At 38.5% G+C, this 26,696-nt stretch overlaps 4 protein-coding genes across 5 annotated transcripts in view; all 4 read left to right on the plus strand.

Moving 5' to 3' along the window:
- Positions 1-23,641, plus strand: part of LOC127353585 (E3 ubiquitin-protein ligase TRIM21-like) — a 35,514-nt gene extending 11,873 nt beyond the window's left edge. Inside the window, exon 2 of the mRNA XM_051382922.1 lies at positions 23,452-23,641. The gene's annotated coding sequence lies outside the window, so the exon portion shown is untranslated. The remainder of the gene's footprint in view (positions 1-23,451) is intronic.
- The window catches only part of LOC127353580 (E3 ubiquitin-protein ligase TRIM21-like), a 55,389-nt gene that overhangs the window by 5,071 nt on the left and 23,622 nt on the right, over positions 1-26,696 (plus strand). The window contains exon 1 of one of the 2 annotated variants that reach the window (XM_051382914.1): positions 9,617-9,735. The exons of the other annotated variant lie outside the window; for it this stretch is intronic. The gene's annotated coding sequence lies outside the window, so the exon portion shown is untranslated. Of the gene's footprint in view, positions 1-9,616; positions 9,736-26,696 lie in introns of those variants that run through there. 2 annotated transcript variants of the gene reach the window in all.
- LOC127353579 (E3 ubiquitin-protein ligase TRIM21-like) lies at positions 693-6,750 on the plus strand. The gene is made up of 2 exons (XM_051382913.1): positions 693-783; positions 2,999-6,750. Exon 2 carries the CDS (start codon positions 3,006-3,008, stop codon positions 4,647-4,649), a length of 1,644 nt encoding a protein of 547 aa, XP_051238873.1. The 5' UTR covers positions 693-783; positions 2,999-3,005; the 3' UTR covers positions 4,650-6,750.
- Positions 20,691-26,455, plus strand: LOC127353593 (mannose-binding protein C-like). Its single transcript, XM_051382928.1, has 4 exons — positions 20,691-20,811; positions 24,653-24,703; positions 25,482-25,547; positions 26,030-26,455. The coding sequence occupies exons 2-4, from the start codon at positions 24,691-24,693 to the stop codon at positions 26,410-26,412; spliced, it is 462 nt and encodes a 153-aa protein (XP_051238888.1). The 5' UTR covers positions 20,691-20,811; positions 24,653-24,690; the 3' UTR covers positions 26,413-26,455.

Raw genomic sequence — 26,696 nt, forward strand, 5'->3', positions numbered from 1 at the left:
CACAGAATTGGGTGATAATGTTTTGCTACATGCTTTACAACCAGTCAAACCAAAAAAGGGAACAGTAAAGTTCAAAGTAGCAATAGAAAACTAGAAGAACTACTAGAAAACAGAGTGAACTGAAAGAGATAGAGTTTTATTAAAAATACTTGTGTCCCCCCCACCTCTGAAATCAAAATTCCGTCCTTGGGTTGGGGCTATGCCAACAGGAGGAGCTCCATTTTGTATAAAAGCAGCTTTTTCAGGAGAAAATCAGTCAGGTGGGGCTCCCTGGCAGCTCACCTGGTAGAGATGGAGCTCCACATACCAATACTGAGTTCTTGCTGCAGCGGCCCTGTGTCAGACTCCACTCTGTGGCCGTTTGCTGTGCGTCACCCCCCCATTCAAATATTTTCATTTGTATGTTTTTTCAAAAAGACATTGATATATGTGATTCTTTGCAATTAAGTCAACATTTTATCATGACACCCCTTAAAGTCTCCATGCCTCTGGACGCCCCATCAATATTTCTCTGGATCTGCCCCTTCCAGTAAACACAACGTGGTCTTACAAGATTTTAGTTCATGCTGTGCCAAAAGTAGGTCGCTTATCAAGTCAAACCTGAAAGGAAACAAAGTCTCACCTGAAGAGCACAAAGAGGAGGAGCAAAACTGGAAAAGAACAAGTTCAATGCCACATTCTTCTCCATCCAACTGAGAGAAGTTGAGTCTCTCTGTTTGTCTCGGAAGAAAAAGTTTATTTACTCTTTGCTCAACAACACAGCAGAGTCTCTGCCAGACACTGGTGAGTACATCTGATAATATCAACACTAAATATTAACACTAAACTCAGACTGGATGTTCCATTGTTTTAATTTATCACCTGTTTTCGAAAATTGGGGAAGAAAACTCCCCACTGAGAACTGAAGCTCCACCAGGTACACAAAAATCATGCTACTATGATATAAAACATCAAGGAAATGTTAATTGCAACATTATTTCATCAGCTGTATAACCAAAAGTGTTATATCTTTGTATTAAATCCATAAATATACAACAAAATACAATTTTAAACTTCCCAAATTATAATTTCTGTTGATCCTGTAAGTTGTCTTAACAGCATTTATAACACAAATAACTGTAGGACTGTGTATCAGGTAGAATCTGGTGATATGATATGAATCGTGATACAGAGATTATGATTCAATATATTCTGATAATGTAAGCAAGGCGATATATTACGATTTGTTTTTATTTAAACCTAATTCTAGGAAAACTTTCTTATTATAAAGAACAAATCATCGTATGTGAGATCTGCATTTGGACTTATCTCAGTCCCAACACTGCTGTCTAAAAAAATGAAAAAAAAAAATGTATACAATATCACAAGACAAAATATCGTGATAGGATATTTTTTGCATAATTTCTTACACCCCTACAAAGAACACACATTAGGTGAACCATAGAAACTTTTTGTTGACATAAAGGTGTTTTATTAGTCCTTATGAGCATATATTTAATTAATAGAACAGAAAAAAAATGTTCTTCACGGAGGTGACTTTTCTATGATGAACTTCTCTTTAAATTTAGTGATCAAGCAAAACATATAATCACAGTCACTTTTTTTCCACATTGCTCAATATCAAACTATAGTAAGGGTGTCACAATTATAATAGAACGAGCTTTCATTTCAGATTATTGAAATCAAAAGCAGGATGAAGAATTCTCCTAATACCCCAGTTTTTGTTCTTATGTTTAACAGTTTGTTCCCAATTGTATGTTAATGTTCTTTAAATTAGGTATCAATCAATTATCTGCATGACAGATTGTCAGATTCGATATTAAGCACTTTTACAATGATGAGAATTTTTATTCAGACAGCTGATAAAATTATTGAATTTAAAAAAACAAATAAAATACAAATAAATGTCCTGTATTCAAAATCTTATTTGAGTAGAAATATAAAAGTACTGGCATCAAAATGTATTCAAAGGACTAAAAGTAAAAGTGAAAAATGGCCCATTTCAGAATAATGTATATTACATGACTGTATTATAATTATTGATGTGTCATAACTTTAATGTTAAATAAAGGTGGAGCTCATTTTATTGATTTTATACTAATTTGTATAAATACGTCATAATGGGAATCTGCAAAGTAACTAAATTTATCAAATGTATTGTATATAAAGCATATAAGGTAGCATAAAATGGAAATACTCAAGTACAAGTACCCTAACATTGTAGATACAGTGCTTGAGTAAATGTACCTCTTCCAAACATTGTTTATCATTTCCTCCATGGGTTATAATTGGTATCTTTATCGGCCCAGAAAAAACAATGGCATCATGTCAATCAACTCTGGAAATCAAATCAAATAAATCGAATCTTGACTTTAAAAAAAGGTAGCCATTTTGTTTTACAAAGTTGCAAAGACTTTTCTTTTTTTAACCAAAATACAGAATTTAAACCAGAATTTTTATTTATTTAATATTTAGTTTAGTTTTTACTGAATTGATCAAAAAGTAAAGTAGTAGTAATAAAAGTAGAAGGCTTACCAGTCCTTTGAAATCAGGATGGTAGACATGGGTCATTAGGCTTAAGCTTTGTATGCCTGTACCCATTTGCTAACTTTTTCAACATTTTCATGAAAATATTTCTATTTCTATATATATTTTTTGTAATAATTATATTATACCTACGTTATCAGCTATTAAGACATTTTTAAATTTTTGAAAGTAATTTATTCTTGTCTGGGACAAGGGTGTTATCGGTCACGGGGTAACATTAGAATTTAACAAAATAAAATCAGCGCCAATGTTTTATAAATTATATCTTTATATTTTCACTAAAAGAAAAATGGAATGAATGTGTTCAGAAGTAAAAATGTTATTGTGTTATGGCCAAATTCTCACGTAACCTAGCTTTATATTTAATAAATTTTATAAATTATCATGATTTTATTAAACAAATAATCAAAAGAAATGTGATTACAGTTTTGTTTTCTTTTTAACCTCACAGTGTAGATATGGCTGCTGCCAGCTGTCTGCTGACTGAAGATCAGTTTCTGTGCTCCATCTGTCTGGATGTGTTCACTGATCCAGTCACCATACCATGTGGACACAACTTCTGTAAAACCTGCATCACTGAACACTGGAATAGTAATGTCCAGTGTCAGTGTCCCAACTGTAAAGAGGTTTTTAACACAAGACCTGAGCTGAAGGTCAATACTTTCATCTCTGAGATGGCTGCTCAGTTCAGACAGTCAGCTCAACAGAAAGCCAGCAGCAGCAGCTCAGAGCAACAAGTTTCCAAACCAGGAGAAGTTCCCTGTGACGTCTGCACTGGAACTAAACTGAAGGCCCTGAAGTCCTGCCTGGTGTGTCTGGCCTCCTACTGTAAGACTCACCTGGAACCTCATCTGACAGCTTCACGTCTGCAAAGACATCAGCTGATCGACCCTGTGGAGAACCTGGAAGGCAGGATGTGTACGAAGCACGATAAACTGCTGGAGCTGTACTGTAAGACCGACCAGATGTGTGTCTGCATGCTCTGCACCTATTCAGACCACAAGACACACAATGTTGTTCCCTTGAAAAATGAATATGAAGTAATAAAGGTCAAGCTGGGGAAGACAGAGGCTGAAATTCAGCAGATGATCCAGAAGAGGCAACTGAAGATTCAGGAGATCAAACACTCAGTGGAGCTCAGTAAGGAAGGTGCAGACAGAGAGATAGCAGATGGTGTTCAGGTCTTCACCGCTCTGAAGGAGTCTGTTGAGAGAAGCCAGGCTGAGCTCATCGACACGATCAAAGAGAAGCAGAGAAAGACAGAGAAACAGGCTGAAGACTTCATCAAAGAGCTGGAACAGGAAATCTCTGAGCTGAAGAAGAGAAGCTCTGAGGTGGAGCAGCTCTCACAGTCTGAAGACCACCTCCACCTCCTTCTAAGCTTGGTGTCCCCGAACGCTGCTCCACCCACCAAGAACTGGACAGAAGTCGGCGTCCGTCCACCTTCATATGAGGGGACTGTGGTGAGAGCTGTGAATCAGCTGGAGGAGACGCTCAGTAAACAGATGAAGAAGCTGTTTGAGGTCGAGCTGAAGAGGGTCCAGCAGTATGCAGTGGATGTGACACTTGATCCTCATACAGCACATCCCAACCTCATCTTGTCTGATGATGGGAAACAAGTTAAACATGGTGATGTAAAGAAGAATCTCCCAGACAACCGAGAGAGATTTAATTATTGTGTCCGTCTCTTAGCAAAGCAGAGTTTCTCTTCAGGAAGATTTTATTACGAGGTTCAGGTTAAAGGGAAGACTGACTGGATTTTAGGAGTGGCCAGAGAGTCGATCAACAGGAAGGGAATGATTGCAACAAGTCCTCAGAATGGTTACTGGACGATATGGTTGAAGAGTAAAACTGAGTATGAAGCTCTTGCTGGCCCTCCAGTCCGTCTCTCTGTGAAGTCTGAGCCTGAGAAGGTGGGGGTGTTTGTGGATTATGAGGAGGGTCTGGTCTCCTTTTATGACGTTGATGCTGCAGCTCTTATCTACTCCTTTACTGGCTGCTCCTTCACTGAGAAACTCTACCCACAAATTGGTCCCGGTTCTCATAATGGTAGTAAAAACTCTGCCCCACTGATCATCTGTCCTGTCAATCACACTGAGTAAAACAACCATTTGATTTTATACAGAAAGATTCACATAATTTAATAGAATAAATGTATATAATAATAATAATAATACATTCAATTTATAGAGCGCTTTTCAAGAAACTCAAAGACACTTCACATAAGTTAAAAACGAAAATAAAGGTAATAAAAAGCAACACACTAAGATACAGATAAGATATAAGATATAGAATATTTAACAGTGATACAACATTCAGTTTGGGTTATTTTTTCCAGATTCTTTTCAATGTAAATGTAAAAGTTATTATTATAACACACCAATTTTACACACTCTCATCATTTTATGTAATAGACTTGGTGGTGTACGTGTATACAGCATTGTTTTGAGAAAAAGAACAACTTTCTTGTATGCACATTGTTAAGATGATATTATACTTGTACCCAGGGATGACTGGTATGTATGGGCCAACAGGGCTAAGCCCCCCCTATCTTTTACAGTAAAGATGAAAAGCTAAGAAAACCTTAGAACATATTGTTTGGAATTTTGGTAGAACCTAGAGCAGCAACAGCACCAAACAGTGACAGAAAAAACCCAGGATATATGATCTATCTTGGGTTTTTCCTGTGAATGGGCAAAATTTATTCAGCCCAAGCACAGTAGCGTAAGCTTCCATTAACTTTTGATTGACAGGTGTCCTGACACGCCCCCTTCATATGCTGCCCATTTGGGCTAAATTAATTCAGCCCAAAGGCTGACCTTTGACCAATCACAGCGCAGTAGCTACAGTACAGTGACCTTTGACCAATCACAGCGCAGTAGCTACAGTACAGTGACCTTCGACCAATCACAGCGCAGTAGCTACAGAACAGTGACCTTCGACCAATCCCAGCGCAGTAGCTACAGTACAGTGAGGCTAGTTCGTAGTATGGCGAACATGAACGAGGTGGATTATTTACTTTCTAATCAATTTTCTTTAAAGTTATTGGAGGAAAAATTGGAAGTACAGAGATTGGGAACACATCATCCAAATGATGTACAAATAGCACAAAGGACAAACGACAAAATCGTAATTTTTTGTTAAGTGGTTTCAGTGAACAGACTGGCTAACAGCAAGTGTAGGTAGGAATTCACTTTTCTGTTTCCCATGTTTGCTGTTTGGAGGAGACTCGGTTTGGACCCAACAAGGAATTGTGGATTTAAAATATTTATCTGACAAAATTAGGAAACATGAAAGCAGCACGAGCCACAATGGAAATAGCGTAAAGCTGTGATTGCTGGGTAAAGTGAACATCGCCTGTCAGCTTAATGAGGGTCACCGCATCCTGTACAGAGACACAACGAGAACATTTTGAGAAAGCCAGGCACTTGTTGTCTTTGCATGTGACCATTACCCAATGATCTGCAGGGAGAAACTGAAAGGTGAGCTGATGGTGAGGTACAGCAGGGTGGAGTCTGACATGGTGATTAACCTGTTAACCTGTCGGCGTTTTAAATAAGGTATGCCCAATCTCTGAAACAGCTCTCTCTTATACAAATGAAATTAATTCATTATCATTTTGGTTTTATAGATTTATTTTTGGTACATGGTGTTACAAATTGTTGCTGGTACTTTTCTATAATGTTGTTGTAGCGCAATTGGCATGTGCTGATGTGTACAGAGAAGAGAGAGAGAGAGAGAGAGAGAGATTTTTTGGCATCAGGTCGTTCTTTTGGGTTTGTCTCTCCAGTGTTGCCGTAGAGCACTTGCTATAACAAAGTATACAATGTTGTTGCTGTAACTTCATGTGATGCTATACTGTTGCTGCTGTGTTAGCCCACCCACCCAAAATCTCCACCAGCTGTCACTGCTTGTACCTATATACCTATATATGTTTGTCCTGTGCAATTATATTTATTTCTATACTGTGCAACTGCCTTCTGCTGTGACCTGTGCAATGTTCCATCAATCCCATCTGTGTCAGAAAGTGTATATACTGTATATTATAACTCTCTTTCTTTTTTATTTCCATGGTATCTTATAATTCTCTATTTTATTTTTATTTAATCTATATTTTCTTATCTATTGTGTTGTGTTGTATCTGGAGCTGCTGTAACTAGATAATTCCCCCAGTGTGGAATCAATAAAGTCTATCTTATCTAATCTGACTTTAGTGTAATTTATTCTAATTACTGTCATTTTATCAATGCGATAAAAGTCATTTGCTTTTCTCTCTCTTTTCTTTTAGATTTTTTTAGTAACTAAAAGCAAAATAAGGGTTTCATTATGTAAAAAACAGCAGATTTTTTTCCTGATGACCACCGAATCATGTGATTAAAATCACCATTAGGTGATCTTAGTGTTAAATCCTGACTGATCCTGTCACTGTGTCAGGAGATTTATTTTCAGACATTAATCCAACCTGTTACAGACTCTGCCTTCATCACATTAAAAGTTGCTTTTTAATGGACATTTCAATGTACATGTAGTGAAAGTAAAACATTTAACAATGATGAACATTATAGAGCAAACAGGAGAAAATGTCTCTCAGTGGTACTGATAATACCTAAATAGTAAATATTATAGTATTTATGAAGTATTTTAATCACTCATTATTAACCAATTTCACTATACGTGAGTCTGTTTCCTATCCAGATAACCTGAAATGACATATGTCTACAAATATAAAATATTACCAATATCAATATATACCCAATCATAAATTAGAACTATTTTATTTCAGTGCAGCAGACAGAATATTTTTTCCTCCAGATGGTTAGAAGAGTCTTTGAGGATTGTGTACATTCAGAACAGTGGTGAGTGTTGTTAAAGGACTTTTAGGGGGTTTTAAAATCACATTTGTTGTAAAATCAGATATTTAGCTCTGTGCCTTGAATGTAATGGTAATACATTAGTAATGGTAATACATGAGAGGCACAAACTGGGGCCGACATTAAACCATCAACTAAACACAGCAATAAACACACAGTATAATGTTGACTAATGATCACAGAGTTCAGAATCTGTCCATTTAAACAACACTGGGACTAAATAATGGCAGGAAACTGTCAGTGATGAAGCTAATGAGTGATACAAACTGGCTATAATACAAACAGGAGATATTTTTCACCAGTAAAACCTTTCCACTGTTTTCATGAACACACACAAATAAACTGTCCATTACCCATCCACTGCTCTCCTGTTGCTGCAGTGACTGACTGAGAAAGCGCACACTGTTTCTGTGCAACTTACATTTTAGTGCACTAGGTGTCACTGCCGGCCTTTCCAACACATATAGCTGATCAATAACTAATATCTGACCCACTCAGCTCTGACTCTCTGACAGTCTGACAGGATTTTCACATGTTTGAACACACATGTTAGTAAAAAGAAAAGAGTTAACTAATTAAAACTATTCAAATCTTAAGTTCTGACCTGGAAAAATCCTCCAACAATGAAAACTGAATCAGACAGCTACAGACAGGAGTTTAATATTTAATATTGCAGCATTTGCATTGAAAGGACTTGATCTCAGCTACAATACGTTCAGTAAATCTATCAAACAACAGACACTGACACAGATTTACATTAACACACTCCAATAAATTCATATGGAAAATCAAATGTTGAACTCACCTCACCATAACACTGTTGTATTTATTATTGAACTGATTATTTGACTGTACATTTACAGTAAATTATTGGTAACTAGGTACATTACTTTCACAGTAAATTACTGAATCATTTTTACAGTAAATCATTATGAAGTGACAGCTGCATACTGTGACCTTGGGGTAGTTATTCCAGGATATTAATGTAATTGAGCAATATGCTCCTGTTGAATTACTGCACAGAGCTGTAACTTTACAGTTAATGGCCACCATATTACTGTAATTTAGCAGTAGGCTGTTGGAGTATTACAGCATTAACTGTAAAAGTATTGCAACTCAGTAGTCTGTAGTTTGTTGTGAATTTACAGGATTGTAAAATAATGTAAATTTGTCATTTTTACTGCATTTTCTGATGCAGACATCAATATCTGGCCAATTTTAAATATTTGTTTTGCAGTTTATTATAAACCTTGCTGGACATTTCAACTACTGCATAGATGTTTCTGTCAGTTTCTTTTTCTTCTTCATTATTTTTTTATTTTTTATTATTATATTACAATGCATTATCATTATTATAATACATTATTATTAATAATAATGTTATTATTTTTATTATTATTGTAACTACTTGAATATGCATTGTGTATATACTTTCATTTATAGTATTATATTTTCAATTATATTTTGTAATATTTTATTTTGTGATTTTATTTTGTGATATCTTGTTGTACCCCCAATTCTGTTCTTTCTTTTGCACTACATTCCCCTATGCTGATGGGCAATCTTGAATTTCTCCTAAGGGGGATCAATAAAGGAACATCGTATATTATGTAATCTTATCTTAATTGAAACAGAAACTTTGTTATAGTGAATTAGTGAGTGCATTTTCTCACATAATCTAAAGAAAGTCTGAAGCTCTGACTGCTCAAATATGCACAGTAAAACTAACAAACAAAAGACACTAACACAGATTTACATTAACCCACTCATACCAGCCCTCTGATGGAGTTTATACCAAACTGCAGCCTGACGCATGCTCTTCAGAAATAACTGTATCATCAGACTGTTAAATAAACTAAATCTCAGGGACTTAAAAATGTTTGTACTTTGAGATTGACTGTTGATTTGTCAAGTGCAGTGGAAAGTTATGAAGGCCTACTACTCTCTCTGAGTGAGGAACTTTTTCTAAAATGAACAATTGGAATTTCACTTAAGAGTTCTGTGAAAGAAATATTTTACTTTACTACTTTTGAAACCTCAAAATCACAGAGAAGCCTACTTGTGGCCCAGTGACAAAAGTTTTCCCTCTCAGTGGGCCTGCATCAGTCAATACCAGCTCACTCACAGATCTGCACTGAGAGGAGGAGCAACACTGAAAGAGCTTCAGTGACACATTTCCTGTAAATAAAAGTGAAAGTTTGACTGAAGACAGCAGAGCTGCAGTGGAGACAAGTCTCTCTGTTTGTCTCTGAAGACAAATTCAACTGAATCCATCAGGTTTTTCTCAACTAAACAGCAGAATCTCTGCCAACCTCTGGTGAGTCCACTGCCCTACAGAGCTTGTTACAGTCTGTTATAGCACATACAGATAGAAGGAAGGAGCTAAATCCAACCAAACAATGAAAACACACCACAGAAACTAGTCCTGCTGAAAGCTAACTAGCCTAGCTTAGCTTCCCTTTGGGTTGTGTAAAGGACAGAGTACAGCGTCTGATTTCATCTGAGAGTTTGTTGTATTGCTTATAAAGGTATAAAAGAGAGAGAGAGGGAGAGAGAGACAGAGAGAGAGAGAGAAACAGAGAGACAGGGAGAAAGAGAGCGACAGAGAGAGAGCGAGAGAGAGAGAGAGAGAGAGACAGGGAGAAAGAGAGCAACAGAGAGAGAGAGAGAGAGAGAGAGAAACAGAGAGAAACAGAGAGAGAGAGAGAGAGAGAGAGAGAGAGACAGACAGATGAATAGAAATAACATGTTATTAGGGACCGAGCCAGTATCCACTGGGAGGTCCCTATTGTATTTGCTAAAGTTCTCATTATTTTTAGCCCCGTTCACTGCATTTTTGAACATAAATGAAACGAAAGCTCAGTTTTATCTGGCAAAGTTGTCAGGCCTGGTGAAAGATTTGATGCGTCACTTTTGGGTAAGCCACTAAGTGGCGCTACTATAAGAAGAGTGCGTTTAGGCTAATAACTCCCGCATTGTTTGTTGCACATTCAAAAATCTTGAATATATCCACGCGTTCAGTGAATGGAGCTGCATCTCCCCATATAGGCCACGCCCATTTTCGCATATTCTTTTTTCCGCTACAGCGCGAAATATCCATGAACAACGTTCCACTACCATCTTGAAGTTTTTTTATGGAATTCGATTCGAAACTTGGTATGATGATTGCCCATGGCTCCCTGAGGCTCCCTAACAAATGTGGAAAAAACACACCACTGGGTGGCGCTCTGGTGGCATGGTAAATCACTGTGCAGAGACCGTTATAGTTATGAATATGAATTCACAGGGCACGTGTAGACTGGTGCCTGTGTCCCCCCTAACCAAAAATCGTGTGTGTTTTATTTGAACAAACTCCTCCTTGGTAATATATCAGATCAATTTCAAAATTGGTCAGTACAATCAAAACAAACTGTAGATAAAAAGTTGTGCTATTTGTGACTGTGCATCAAACGGCATGCTCATGGTGTGGCATCCAATTTCAACGACATGCCATGAAAAAGGAAGTTAACTTCAGCGTTCAGGATCCAGTCTCAACGAAACTTCACGTTTGAAAGAAGTCCAACCCAGACCATGTCTATGTGATATTATTCAGATGTAGTGATAGCGCCACCTACTGGCAACAGGAAGTAAGCACTGCATGGCGATTTTGATCTGATTAACGTGAAATTTTCATGTGGTGGTCCTCACATGATACGACGGCACGTGACGAGGCCGGCACATCCGGAGTTGCGTGGCGTGTGAGGTCCTGCCCAATGCTGCTTGCAGGTTGCAGGACAAAAAGGTGCTATATAAATAAAGTTTTACTTACTTGCTTACTTACTTAGATTGTTGTCATTGTTTTACTGTCTTTGTTTTTTTTCACTGCATTTCAAATAACTAGTAAGGAGGTAATAGCAAAATGTCTTATAAGTAACTGGCAGCAGGCTGAAATAGCTCAAAAGATGAGTTTAAAGGTCCATTGTGTAAAATTTAGGAGGATGGACAAACTAAACACGGGCTTTAGATAGGTCCTTTCACACAGTTTCGCAGCCACCGTAACCCTTTGTCAATCCCAGGTCATCAAATACAGTCGCTAGATGTGTTCACTTAGTTACAATATGTAACTTCACTGCTATCATCATCATCATCATCATCATCATCATCATCATCATCTTCATCCGCTTATCCGGTATCGGGTCGCGGGGGTAGCAAGTCCAGCAGAGGACCCCAAACTTCCCTGGCCAGTGGCCACACCGGCCAACTCTGACTGGGGGATCCCGAGGCGTATCCAGGCCAGTGTTGAGATATAATCTCTCCACCTGGTCCTCCCAGCTGGATGTGCCAGGAACACCTCCCTCGGGCAGCGCCCTGGAGGCATCCTCATCAGATGCCTGAACTGTGTCAACTGGCTCCTTTCGATGCAAAGAAAAAGCGGCTCTACTCCAATGCCTCACGGATGTCCAAGCTTCTCACCCTATCCCTAAGGGAAACTCCGGTCACCCTCCTGAGGAAACCCATTTCAGCCACTTGTACCCGCGATCTCTTTCTTTCGGTCATGACCCATCTCTCATGGCCATAGGTGAGGGTAGGAACAAAGATCGACCGGTAAATCGAGAGCTTCGCCTTTCGGCTCAACTCTGTTTTGGTGACAACTGTTCGATAAAGGGACCACAATACTGCCCTTGCTGCCCCGATTCTCCAGCCAATCTCCTGCTCCATTCTACCCTCACTCGTGAACAAAACCCTGAAGTACTTGAACTCCTTCACTTGGGGTAAAGACTCACTCCCTACCCAGAGTAGACAATCCACCGGTTTCCTGCTGAGAACCATGGCCTCCGATTTAGAGGTGCTGATCTTCATCCCAGCTGCTTGACACTCAGCTCTGCAAACTGATCCAGTGAGTTCTAACGGTCACAGGCCGATGATGCCATCAGGACCACATCATCCACAAAAAGCAGCGATGAAATTCTTAGCCCACCAAACTGCAACACCCCCCCCAATAACTACACCTCGATATCCTGTCCATGAAAGTCACAAACAGGATTGGTGACACAGCGCAGCCCTGGCGGAGGCCAACACCCACTGGAAACGAATCGGACTTATGACTAAGAATCCGGACACAACTCTTGCTTTGGAAATACAGGTATTGGATGGCCCTGAGAAGTGACCCCCTCACACAGCACTTCCCACAGGATATCCTGGGGAACCCAGTCATATGCCTTCTCCAAATCCACAAAGCACATGTAGACCGGATGGGCATATTCCCAGGTCCCTTCCAGGACACATGCGACAGTAAAGAGTTGGTCTGTTGTTCCACGACCAGGACGGAACCCGCACTGTTCCTCTTCAATCAAAGGTTCGACAATCAACCGGACCCTCCTTTCCAGCACCTTAGAGTCAACTTTACCAGGGACTTCACTGCTAGATGCCACTTAATCCTACAAACTGGTAATTTAAGTGTGAGTTTAGTTTATTGACATCAACGCCTCCAATTGCTACTCTTCTCTCTCCCTTCTTCTCCCCCTTTTGGGGTGTCCTCTGTATATGTTGTGTGTATTTGATTTGTCTTTTTCTGTATTTGTTTGAGTAATACTCTCAGGATAATAATTGTATCCATGGCAGCCAAATAAATGTTTTTGGATTGAAGATCACAATGTTATCACTTATTTTCTGAGCTGGGTGAACTTAATTAGTTCTAACTGCAGTTGAAGATATATTGTGTAAATTGTACTTAAATACCCAAAACACTGAACAAATAGGATTTTAGCCCGTCCCCTCTCTCTAACTCTACACCTCGCCATGAAATTTAATGATTAGAATTAATGATGAAATCTTTTTTGTATTATTGTGTGACTCTATTTCCAATTTAGACATAAAATAATCCTTTTAGTTAAAATTGACCTTTTAGTTGTGTCCCCATGAAGGTTGCCACTCAGTCCTTTTACCCTGACAGCCTTTTAAAAATCTGGGACATTTCATAGGTCACATGATCAAAAAGAACTGTCTGCTGAAGGTCATGGAACGAAAAGAAAAGTAACTTCTCTCACTCTGTGTTCTGTATTTTTGATCATATTGTAAGAATAACAGAGACTGTCATCTAAATGCTGTTACCTTAATAATTTCTTAGATTTTATCTTATTTATAAGATAAAGACCTGAAGGTGCTCAGTGTTCACATGCTATTAACATTATGAAAATGCAAAATCATGTGTAAATATATGTTATTAGATAGATTGATGAAAAACTATAAAGAATGGATTGGCACAGATTTAGTGGAATGGCCTACATGCAGACTGTGACTGCAAATTAACCAAAAATCCCAGCTCATATTTGAAATTTTGACCTTGGCTGGGTTGCATATGAAAACAGAACTCAGGATTACTCTCCTTTTATTCCATTAATCATAGTTTGATTTTATTATAATCAAAAGAAATGTAATTACAGTTTTCTTTACTTTTCTTTTCTTTTTATCCTCACAGTGTAGAAATGGCTGCTGCCAGCTGTCTGCTGACTGAAGATCAGTTTCTGTGCTCCATCTGTCTGGATTTGTTCACTGATCCAGTCACCATACCATGTGGACACAACTTCTGTAAAACCTGCATCACTGAACACTGGAATATTAATGTCCAGTGTCAGTGTCCCAACTGTAAAGAGATTTTCAACACAAGACCTGAGCTGAAGGTCAATACTTTCATCTCTGAGATGACTGCTCAGTTCAGACAGTCAACTCAGCAGAAAGGAAAGAAGGCCGAACTGGGGAACACAGAGGCTGAAATTCAGCAGATGATCCAGAAGAGACAACTGAAGATTCAGGAGATCAAACGCTCAGTGGAGCTCAGTAAGGAAGGTGCAGACAGAGAGATAGCAGATGGTGTTCAGGTCTTCACCGCTCTGAAGGAGTCTGTTGAGAGAAGCCAGGCCGAGCTCATCGACACGATCAAAGAGAAGCACAGAAAGACAGAGAAACAGGCTGAAGACTTCATCAAAGAGCTGGAACAGGAAATCTCTGAGCTGAAGAAGAGAAGCTCTGAGGTGAAGCAGCTCTCTCAGTCTGGAGAACATCTCCACCTTCTCCAAAGCTTCCTGTCCCTGAACGCAGCTCCAACCACCAAAGACTGGACAGGAGTCAGGGTCCGTCCACCTTCATATGAGGGGACTGTGGAGAGAGCTTTGAATCAGCTGGAGGAGACACTCAGTAAACAGATAAAGAAGGTCGAGCTGAAGAGGGTCCAGCAGTATGCAGTGGTTGTGACACTAGATCCTGATACAGCACATCCCAACCTCATCCTGTCTGATGATGGAAAACAAGTTAAACATGGTGATGTAAAGAAGAATCTCCCAGACAATCCAGAGAGATTTGATAGTTGTACTTGTGTCTTAGCAAAGCAGACTTTCTCTTCAGGAAAATTTTATTACGAGGTTCAGGTTAAAAGGAAGACAAGGTGGGATTTAGGAGTGGTCAGAGAGTCGATCAACAGGAAGGGAAAAATCACAGCAAGACCACAGAATGGTTACTGGATGATATGTTTGAGGAATGAAACTGAGTACAAAGCCTTTGCTGGCCCTCCAGTCAGTCTCTCTCTGAAGTCTCAGCCTGAGAAGGTGGGGGTGTTTGTGGATTATGAGGAGGGTCTGGTCTCCTTTTATGATGTTGATGCTGCAGCTCTTATCTACTCCTTTACTGGCTGCTCCTTAACTGAGAAACTCTACCCATACTTTAGTCCAGATAATAATTATGACAGTAAAAACTTTGCCCCTCTGATCATCTCTCCTGTCAATCACACTGAGTAGAACATCCATTTGATTTTCTACAGAAAGATTCACATCATTTAATGTAATAAATTGGTAATGTACAATGTTTAGATTGAGTTTCTTCCAGATCCTGATCAATGTGGGTTATTTTAAAAAAATATTTCTTTGATGTGTCACATTACTACTTATTTCTGCAACACACCAGTTTGACCACACTGATTGATATTATCTAATGCAGTCTAATTCATTCTAATAACTGCATTACCTGCCTTCAAGACTGTTAAATCATTATAAAACACTGTGCTTATAAATAAACATTTTCATGTTCTTTAAATGTCTGGGTGCCAAATTCAAACCTTTTTATTGTCTGATCTTTGGATATATAAGAACTGTTGCATACTGACACAAATTACTGAACAAAAGCTAAATAAAGTTTTGATTGTATTTGATTCATTTATTTTGTTTTTGATTGATATCAAAGCTGAAAAACAGCTGATGGTGTTTCTAATGAGCACCAAATCATGTGATTAAAAACAGCATCAGCTGATGAGCTCCAATAGCCCATCACCTCTGAGATAGTTGGTAGTGTAAGATAATGTAGTGTTATTGAAGGTTTGTGTTGGAGCAGCTGATATGAACACTAAACCAGTGCTACTAGTTTGTAGAGAATAAGTGACATCTGAGGACGCCCTCTAGTGGAGTTCATAACAAACTGCAGCCTGTGGCCTCATGAGGACATGCTCTTAATAAATAACTACAGTCTGATGCTGAAGCACATTATATTAATGCAGAATAATGAGATCTACGTCTGATTGGTACAAAGTAAAAAGTATTGTACTTCAACTACTTCTAAAAAGGGAGAATCACAGAGAAGCTCATTAATCTACTGCTGTGGTGCAAACAGAAGAGTTTTTCAGATAATCCCACAATTATTCTAAACCCGCAGAGGAAGTTTATGTAATCATCTCATCTAATGAACTTTCCACCAAAAAACTGAAGATCCAAGTTTTCCAATCGACCACAACATGATGCATTTAACTTTCTTTTTAGTATAAAAAAGGACTCAGATCTAAGACCACCTGAAACAGCTCCAGCATTAACCTCATAATAACATCATAGTTTTCACACATCATGATAGTTTTAGTTTGAAGCAGTATTTGATTTACTAATATTGACACTATTATTGTATTATTATTATATATTGACCCAAGGGAGAGAGAAGAAATGCAGATTGCTGATATGTGAAAAGATCAAATAAGAGTTTGTAACACGCCGTATAAAAACACATTTTACAGTACAGCCCCAAATCAACCACTCATATTAATACTGAATGAGGGGCGGTACATGCATGAAGCTGTGGATTTAATGTAATGAATTATTTATTGCTGATGGACGGCGTTTACATCGTTTTTCTGATTCTGATCAATGTGTTTCCTTTATGTATTTCTGTCCATGCTTTTTTTTGATCACAATGTCACATTGCTACTAATTACTACAACACACCGATTTTACCAAACTGATGATATTATTTAATCTTGTGTCATCCTTTCTAATAACTGCATTACCTGCCTTCAACACTGTTAAATCATCAAAAACAATGTGCTCAGAAATAATACTTCATTGATTTTTATTTTCTTTTCTTTTTCATGTTTTTTAATTGTCTGGGTTCCAAATTCAAATCTTTTTATTTTCTGATCATTGTATATACAGTGGTGTGAAAAAAAGTATTTGCCCCATTCCCGAGTTCTTATTTTTATGAATGTTTGTCACACTTAAATTTTTCAGATCAAACTAATTTAAATATAAGACAAAAGTAACACAAGTAAACACAAAATGCAGTTTTTAAATGAAGGTTTTTATTATTAACTGGGAAAAAATCCAAACCTACCTGGCCCTGTGTAAAAAAAGTAATTGGCCCCTAAACCTAATAACTGGTTGGGCCACCCTTAGCAGCAACAACTGCAATCAAGTGTTTGCGATAACTGGCAATGAGTATTTTACAGTGCTGTGGAGGAATTCTGGCCCACTCTTCTTTGCAGAATTGTTGTTATTCAGCCACATTGGAGGGTTTTTAAGCATGAACCGCCTTTTTAAGATCATGCCACAGCATCTCAATTGGATTCAGGTCAGGACTTTGACCAGGCCACTCCTCAGCCATTCAGAGTTGGACTTATTGATGTGTTTTGGATCATTGTCCTGCTGCAGAACCCAAGTGCGCTTTGGCTTGAGGTCACAAACATATGGACATTTTTCTTCAGGATTTTCTGAGCAGAATTCATGGTTCCATTAATTACAGCAAGTCTTCCAGGTCCTGAAGCAGCAAAACAGCCCCAGACACTGCAACTACCATGTCTGACTGTTGGTATGAAGTTCCTTTTCTGAAATGCTATATTACTTTTACACCAGATGTAATGGTACACATACCATCAAGATGTTTTTTGTGAGACGAGCCTTTATGTTCTTTTTGCTCATCAGTGGATTTCATCTTGGAACTCTGCCATGCTTGCCATTTTTGCCCAGTCTCTTTCTTATGGTGGAGTCATGAACACTGACCTTAACTGAGGCATTTTGGTCGGCCGGCCACCCCTGGGAAGGTTCACCACTGTTCCATGTTTTCGCCATTTGTGGATAACGGCTCTCACCATGGTTCGCTGGAGTCCCAAAGCCTTAGAAATGGCTTTGTAACCTTTTCCAGACTGATAGATCTAAATTACTTTGTTTCTCATTTGTTCCTGAATTTCTTTGGATCGCAGCATGATGTGTTGCTTTTTGAGATCTTTTAGATTACTTCACTTGGCAGACAGGTCCTATTTAAGTGATTTCTTGATTCAATAGGTCAGGCAGTAATCAGGCCTGGTTGTGGGTGGTGAAATTTAACTCTTCCAAAAATGTGGTTAATCACAGTTAATTAACAACCATTTTCGGCTGGCTTTGATAAGGGGGCGGAGTTCGCATCAGCTGTGTGCTTGGCCATCAAGTGGTATTTCAGACTGGACGTGCTGCGATGATAGCTCAGTTCACAACCACAAAACACACAGATCACTTTGGTCTTGTCAATGGAACCATTAGGCAACTTTTTAAAAGTAAACTTTCCATTCAGAATATTAGTGGCATCCATTTCAGCATCTCACGCTCGCCATCCACTCAAAACGTTAACGTCTACTACTCTTAAACAAGTGTGTGCGGCGTGCCTGTTGTTTTGTTTCCGGTCTAGCTAGATCCGGTGTGGTGTTGTAGTTTTTCTAACATTACTAGTTGTTGCAACAGCATGTGAAAAACTACAAAGTGTGCTAGGCCAAAAAAAAAATTGACGCTGTTAAAATGGGTTTGCGTTAACGCCGTTAATAACGCGTTTAACTGACAGCACTAAATAAAACCTTCATTTAAAAACTGCATCTTGTGTTTACTTGTGTTATCTTTGTCTAATATTTAAATATGTTTGATGATCTGAAACATTTAAGTGTGAAAACCATGAAAAAAAATAAAGAAATAAGAAGAGTCTTTGAGGATTGTGTACATTCAGAACAGTGGTGAGTGTTGTTAAAGGACTTTTAGGGGGTTTTAAAATCACATTTGTTGTAAAATCAGATATTTAGCTCTGTGCCTTGAATGTAATGGTAATACATTAGTAATGGTAATACATGAGAGGCACAAACTGGGCAGACATTAAACCACCAACTAAATACAGCAATAAACACAGAGAATAATGTTGACTAATGATCACAGAGTTCAGAATCTGTACATTTAAACAACACTGGGACTAAATAATGGCAGGAAACTGTCAGTGATGAAGCTAATGAGTGATACAAACTGGCTATAATACAAACAGGAGATATTTTTCACCAGTAAAACCTTTCCACTGTTTTCATGAACACACACAATAAACTGTCCATTACCCATCCACTGCTCTCCTGTTGCTGCAGTGACTGACTGAGAAAGCGCACACTGTTTCTGTGCAACTCACATTTTAGTCCACTAGGTGTCACTGCCGGCCTTTCCAACACATATAGCTGATCAATAACTAATATCTGACCCACTCAGCTCTGACTCTCTGCCAGTCTGACAGGATTTTCACATGTTTTAACACACATGTTAGTTAGTAAAAACTAAGGTTAACTAAGTAAAACTACATAAATTAAATATATACACTACCGGTCAAAAGTTTTAGAACAACCCAATTTTTCCATTTTTTTTTTTTTTAAATTCAAGCAGTTCAAGTCCAATGAATAGCTTGAAATGGTACAAAGGTAAGTGGTGAACTGCCAGAGGTAAAAAAAAAAAAAAAAGATAAGGTTACCCAAAACTGAAAAATTATGTACATTTCAGAATTATACAAAAATGCCTTTTTCAGGGAACAAGAAATGGGTTAACAACTTAAAGCTGTTCTGCAGCAATGGAGGTTAATCAAGCCATGAAAGTTGGTGCAGCCAATTCCCACAGGTGTCCCAAATTGTCTTGATTTCTTACAACCCCCTCTGTCTGCAAAAAAGTAGTGTTGGAACACACTGTGGTACCATACCCTTGTGAGCATTGTTTGAACAGTATTGTACTGCAGAAAGTAGTGTGTTGGTATAAAAATTACAAGACAAGGGCAATTCACAATGTAAGAGAGACAGACCATCATAACACTTAAAAATGTAGGTCTTTCCTACAGAGAAAATGTGAAGAAAGTCAAGGTGTCAGTGAGTACAGTCCTTCACCATCAAAAGGCATTAAGAAACTGAGGGAAACTCTGACAGGAAGAGGTCTGGCAGACCCAAACCCATAACAGAATCAGAAGACAAGTTTCTGAGAGTCAACAGCTTGCGTGATAGGCGGCTCACAGGACAACAGCTTCAAGCTCAGCTTAATAGTGGTCGTAATAAGTGTCAGTTTCAACTGTAAAGAGAAGACATCGAGCTGTAGGTCTGACAACGCAAGAAAGCAATTGCTAAGATATCAGAAGGCGAAAGGATGGTTCCTCAGTGTGTGTCATCAATTGTCAAACATGACAGGAAGCATGATGGTCTGGGGCTGTTTTGCTGGATCCAGGGTCGGTGACTTGTACAGAGTGAGAGGCACCCTGAACCAAAACGGCTACCACAGCATTCTGCACCGCTGTGCAGTACTCTCTGGTATGAGTGTAGTTGGTCAGGGGTTCATCCTACAGCAAGATAATGGCCCAAAACATAAGTCCAAGCTATGCCAGAACTACCTTAGGAAAAAAGAAAAAGATGGTAAGCTTGAAAACATGGAGTGGCTGACTTAAACCCCATTGAGCTGGTTAGGGATGAACTGGACCGAAGAGTGAAAGCAAAGCAACCTAGTGCCACAAATTTATGGGAGCTTCTGTAACAGAGTTGGGAAGAACTTTCTGAACATTTTTTTGACCGATAGTAAATAATAAACAGGTTCTGATTTATAGAAGGACTTACAATAAGGACTACTTTTATTTATTTCAGGGGACTTGTTTTTATGATGAGGTCATATACAAATGAAGGGGCGTGGTTATCTCACAGAGCAGCAGAAGCTAAACTTCAGTGACACATTTCCTGTAGTGAAAGTTTGTCTGAAGACAGCAGAGCTGCAGTGGAGACAAGTCTCTCTGTTTGTCTCTGAAGACAAATTCAACTGAATCCATCAGGTTTTTCTCAACTAAACAGCAGAATCTCTGCCAACCTCTGGTGAGTCCACTGCCCTACAGAGCTTGTTACAGTCTGTTATAGCACATACAGATAGAAGGAAGGAGCTAAATCCAACCAAACAATGAAAACACACCACAGAAACTAGTCCTGCTAAAAGCTAACTGGCCTATTAGCTGTCCTTTAGATCCAAAGTACAGAGTACAGTATGTGATCATCTGACAACCTCTGTTATTGCTTATAAAGGAATAAAACTGACGTTTTACAGCTTCTAGCTTCCTGCTGTCTGTCTCTGGGAGGCAGTATGTGCTGTGTAATGGAGGGATCAGATTGTGTTTTTAGGGTTTAAAATGTTATTGTATTGTGATTTTACAGATTTAAATGATGATATTAACAAGAACCAGAGGGCTTGGGATGACATTACTGCAATGAGTATGACATCACATTAGTTTATCATTAATTTCTTCTTTTTTCACTATAACTTGAATAAAAAGCAGCTGATAGCAAAATGCTGCAGTCGTATCATTGACAAACACAAATACAATGCTAACCTAAGAATACAATTTTTTTTTAATTAAATACACTACTCACAAAAAGTTAGGGATATTCCACTTTCGGGTGATATTTAATGAAAATGTAAAAAGTTGATGCTACAGTGATATTATATCATGAAAGTAGGGCATTTAAGTAGAGAAGTTCAAGTTAAGGTCACCTGGAAAGGTTATAGTGCATTTTATGTACATTCTGAAATTTCATCCGAAAGCCGAATATCCCTAACTTTTTGTGAGTAGTGTAAATATAGGCCTCTATACAACTGAAAAATAATTATTAGAAAGACAAATAGAGCAATTAGTCTTTTATTAATGAACAAAATATCTAATGATTACTGTACACAAATTGTGGAAATGTGTTCATTAAATTAATAAACGACCGTCAATCAAAATCACTGCAGGCAGCAACATTTAAGTGAGTTTGACAATATTTACATCAATGTCTCCTTTTTGTTTCCCATAAAAATGTGTAGAATGTTCACTAATGTATGAATAATTAGATTTAGGCTTTAATGGATGATATATTTCTGAGTAATATTTATAGAAAAGGTTGTTTTTCTTCAGTCAGCCAAACTTAATGATTTGGAATGAAGATCACAATGTTATCACTCATCTCATAGAAATACCACCACTGAACTGCACATCTGAGCTCTCCTTCACTCGCAGCATAGTTTGGTTTTATTGAACATATAATGAAAAAAAAAAAGTAATTACTGTTTTGTTTTTTCTTTTAATACTCAGTGTAGTTATGTCTGCTGCCAGCTGTCTACTGACTGAAGATCAGTTTCTGTGCTCCATCTGTCTGGATGTGTTCACGCATCCAGTCACCATATCATGTGGACACAACTTCTGTAAAACCTGCATCACTGAACACTGGAATATTAATGTCCCGTGTCAATGTCCAAACTGTAAAAAGGTTTTCTACACAAGACCTGAGCTGCAGGTCAATACTTTAATCTCTGAGATGGCTGCTCAGTTCAGACAGTCAGCTCCACAGAAAGCCAGCAGCAGCAGCTCAGAACAACAAGTTTCCAAACTAGAAGCTGAAATTCAGAAGAGACGACTGAAGATTCAGGAGATCAAACGCTCAGTGGAGCTCAGTAAGGAAGGTGCAGACAGAGAGATAGCCGATGGTGTTCAGGTCTTCACCGCTCTGAAGGAGTCTGTTGAGAGAAGCCAGGCCGAGCTTATCGACACGATCAAAGAGAAGCAGAGAAAGACAGAGAAACAGGCTGAAGGCTTCATCAAAGAGCTGGAACAGGAAATCTCTGAGCTGAAGAAGAGAAGCTCTGAGGTGGACCAGCTCTCACAGTCTGAAGACCACCTCCACCTCCTCCAAAGCTTCCTGTCCCTGAACGCTGCTCCACACACCAAGGACTGGACAAAAGTCAGAGTCCGTCAGCCTTCATATGAGGGGACTGTGAGGAGAACTGTGAATCAGCTGGAGAAGACGCTCAATAAACAGATGAAGAAGCTGTTTGAGATCGAGCTGAAGAGGGTCCAGCAGTATGCAGTGGATGTGACAGTAGATCCTGATACAGCACATCCTGCTCTCATCCTGTCTGATGATGGAAAAAAAGTTAAACATGATGATGTAAAGAGGAATCTCCGAAACAATCCAGAAAGATTTGATCGTTGTCCCTGTGTCTTAGCAAAGCAGAGTTTCTCTTCAGGAAGATTTTATTACGAGGTTCAGGTTAAAGGGAAGACTAAGTGGGATTTAGGTGTGGTCAGAGAGTCGATCAACAGGAGGGGAAAAATCACAGTTAGACCTCAGAATGGTTACTGGATGATATGTTTGAGGAATGAAAATGAGTACAAAGCTGCTGCTGACCCTTCAGTCCATCTCACTCTGAAGTCTCAGCCTGAGAAGGTGGGGGTGTTTGTGGATTATGAGGAGGGTCTGGTCTCCTTTTATGACGTTGATGCTGCAGCTCTTATCTACTCCTTTACTGGCTGCTCCTTCACTGAGAAACTCTACCCATTCTTTTGTCCCAGTCTTAATTATGGTGGTAGAAACTCTGTCCCTCTGGTCATCTCTCCTGTCAATCACACTGAGTAGAACAACCATTTGATTTTCTACTGAAAGATTCACATCATTTAATGTAATAAATGTATATTTATTGGTGAGATACAGTGTTTAAATTTACTTTTTTCCAGATTCTGATCAATATGGGTTTTTTTCTTTGATGTGTCACATTACTACTTATTACTACAACACACCAGTTTGACTACACTGATTGATATTATCTAATGCAGTCCAGTTCATTCTAATAACTGCATTACCTGCCTTCAAGACTGTTAAATCATTAGAAAACGTATAAATAAACATTTTCATGTTCTTTAAATGTCTGGGTGCCAAATTAAACCTTTTTATTGTCTGATCTTTGTATATATAAGAACTGTTGCATACTGACACAAATTACTGAACAAGAGCTAAATAAAGTTTTGATTGTATTTGATTCATTTATTTTGTTTTTGATTGATATCAAAGCTGAAAAACAGCTGATGGTGTTTCTAATGAGCACCAAATCATGTGATTAAAAACAGCATCAGCTGATGAGCTCCAATAGCCCATCACCTCTGAGATAGTTGGTAGTGTAAGATAATGTAGTGTTATTGAAGGTTTGTGTTGGAGCAGCTGATATGAACACTAAACCAGTGCTACTAGTTTGTAGAGAATAAGTGACATCTGAGGACGCCCTCTAGTGGAGTTCATAACAAACTGCAGCCTGTGGCCTCATGAGGACATGCTCTTAATACATAACTACAGTCTGATGCTGAAGCACATTACATCAATGCAGAATAATGAGATCTACGTCTGATTGGTACAAAGACAAGAAAGACGCAATACAAGTACAGGTCCATTTACCATTTACGACTCCTGTCTGGGTTTTTGTTTATCTTCATCACACAGCTTGTAAAGTTCTCACTGCATCATATATGTCTGTGATCATGTGTCCCTGACCCTGAAGCTGGAGGTTAAGTGCAGTGAGATGCTTTGTTATATCACACCAAAACGCCAGCTCACACCGCCACTGTGGAGCTCTGTGGCGTCTTTCCCTTTGCTTAGCCATCGCACCTCTGTGTGATAGGGCACATCAGCATGTTCAGATTATCTTACTTGTCCTCTACTGTCACCTCCAGGCCAAAAAGTTCTGAGGGCTGACATTAAAGAACCCCTTTGACTAACAACAAGACTTGTTCCAGTGCCATCCCCAGGCCAATCTTTTAAATTTAAATTAATTAGATTAATAAAGTTATCTCTGTGAGTTACATCCATCAACAATCCATTTTTTGGCTTGTTTAATTTGTTTTTACCTGCTCTTAAGGGGACAGAGGAACTCCTGGACCACCTGGACCAGCAATAATGTGTGGACAAGGTGATTATCTTTCAGAGAATTTTTCTACCTTATAGAATTCTTTCATCGGTTAAGTACTTGCTGTGTCATTTATTACAATTCAGCATGCAGACAATAGTTTTCTGTTATTATTGTGGGAAGTTGTTCCTTCCTGAGCGAGGAAGTTTTACACTAGTTGTTGTTGAATGGGGCTGACATGCATAAGTTTTGGACACAGAAAATGCTTTTCGAGTTTGTTAAGACACATTTTTGGATTCAGGTCTGTGTTACATTTTAAGCCTTATAAACCTGACAGTGATTTAACCCTTTAAGAATTAGATTTTTCCCCTATAAAATGATCTTATACCTCACTGTGTGACAGTATCAGATATATTGTGCATCTGCTTGATCTAGCTCTTCTCCAAACACATATAATGTTTAGTGATACATTGAAACCCAATACTCAAATGGAAATATACTAGATGTCATGTGCATCATTGTAAAGTCATTTCCCCCAAATTTGTTCGGAAATAATTTAAAATGAACAGTTGGGGCTGGAGCTGAGAGGACTAGTCATCGATAAGTAATCATAAGTATCATAAGTCGTAGTCTTTACAAGAACTCAGTTAATGAACTAATCACTTTAGCACTAACTATCTCCGATGACCAGAGTTGAATTAATATTTTCAGTATTTCAGCTCTGGTTTGGATTATGTTGTAAGGTGAATGTTACTGTGAAGGAAAGGAAAAGATTAGCCTTTCTTCTGTGAGATCCAGTTTATTGCAAGTTTGGTAACTGAATTTACTCTCCTTAATCCAGATCGCCTTGATTCTGCTATCCGGGAGACTGAACACTTAAAGAAGAGCTTTGCTAAGTTAGAGCTCGGTAAGTATCCTATTCAAGGACTACAAGGGAGTATTAAAGGAAGTGAGCACATGTGGATGGAGAAATATAGGTATACCTTATTCTTCTGTGTACGTAGGATGTTTGAGAAAACATTAACTAAATATTTTCAGTTAAATGCTGCTGCACTGGACTCCATTAATCTCATTTAGATGAAGGAGATTATTTATTTACAGTATACACTGCTTTATTTGGAATGGGCAATCCAAAAACATGTAAAGAATCATAAATATTTCAGTTTTGTTTTTTTATTAAACATCGGATTTGGAAGTTGAAGTGGGTAAAATGTAGCTACAGTATGGTTCAGTAGACACAGGCCTGTATTTCCCCTCGGTGAGGAGGTCAGAGTGTCTGATGCTGAATGTCGATGCCAGGATGGTGATACAGCTTAAAGTTTATGAGAAACAAATATGTATATGTGCTGATTGATTCCTGATTCGCTGCTTGCTGTTTTCTTTTTGCAGCTATAAACTATGACTTTGTCCGAAGAGTTGGTCAGAAATACTTTGTGTCCTACAAGGAGAGACACTCGTTCTCCAGGGCCGTCGAGTTCTGCTCCCAACAAGGTTTAGATCTGGCTTTGCCCCAGAACGAGGAGGAGAACATTGCACTGACTCAGTTCTTTGGGGACGTTAACAAAGAAGCCTGGATCAACGTCAATAATAAAAAAGCAGAGGGGAACTTTGAGGCAGATATGAATAACCGACCTCTGACCTTCACCAAATGGGGAGAAGGGCAGCCAGACAAATCCATTGAGGCTACAGGCTGCACCATGCTGTCAGAAAATGGCGTCTGGCGAGTGACACACGAGTGCTTCCTGAATGCTTACATTATTTGTCAGTTATAGAGAGTTCTTGTACCCTACAGAAGATTAGGGCCACATGTGAACAATGTATGTGAGTTCTGAGTTTAAATTAAAAAAAATTTAATTTCAAAAGTCAAAATTCTTGTTTTAATCTCAGAGTTCTGACTTTAAAGGTCCAGTGTCTGACATTTAGGAAGATCTATTGGCAGAAATGGAATATAATATTCATTATACGTTATTCACCTAATCTACAGAATACAAAAAATGCTCCCATTGTGTAAAGGTCTTAAGGTCTTACGATAAAGTTAAATAAAGTTCCTGTTTAT

This window comes from Dicentrarchus labrax, unplaced genomic scaffold (assembly GCF_905237075.1).
Source record: "Dicentrarchus labrax unplaced genomic scaffold, dlabrax2021, whole genome shotgun sequence".
Taxonomy (NCBI): Eukaryota; Metazoa; Chordata; class Actinopteri; family Moronidae; genus Dicentrarchus; species Dicentrarchus labrax.

Excerpts from the sequence above, each read along its gene's own strand:
- LOC127353579 (XM_051382913.1), top strand. The coding sequence starts at position 3,006 with ATGGCTGCTGCCAGCTGTCTGCTGACTGAAGATCAGTTTCTGTGCTCC.
- LOC127353593 (XM_051382928.1), top strand. Across the intron at positions 25,548-26,029 it reads CTTTGCTAAGTTAGAGCTCG|CTATAAACTATGACTTTGTC; the intron begins GTAAGTATCCTA and ends TTCTTTTTGCAG.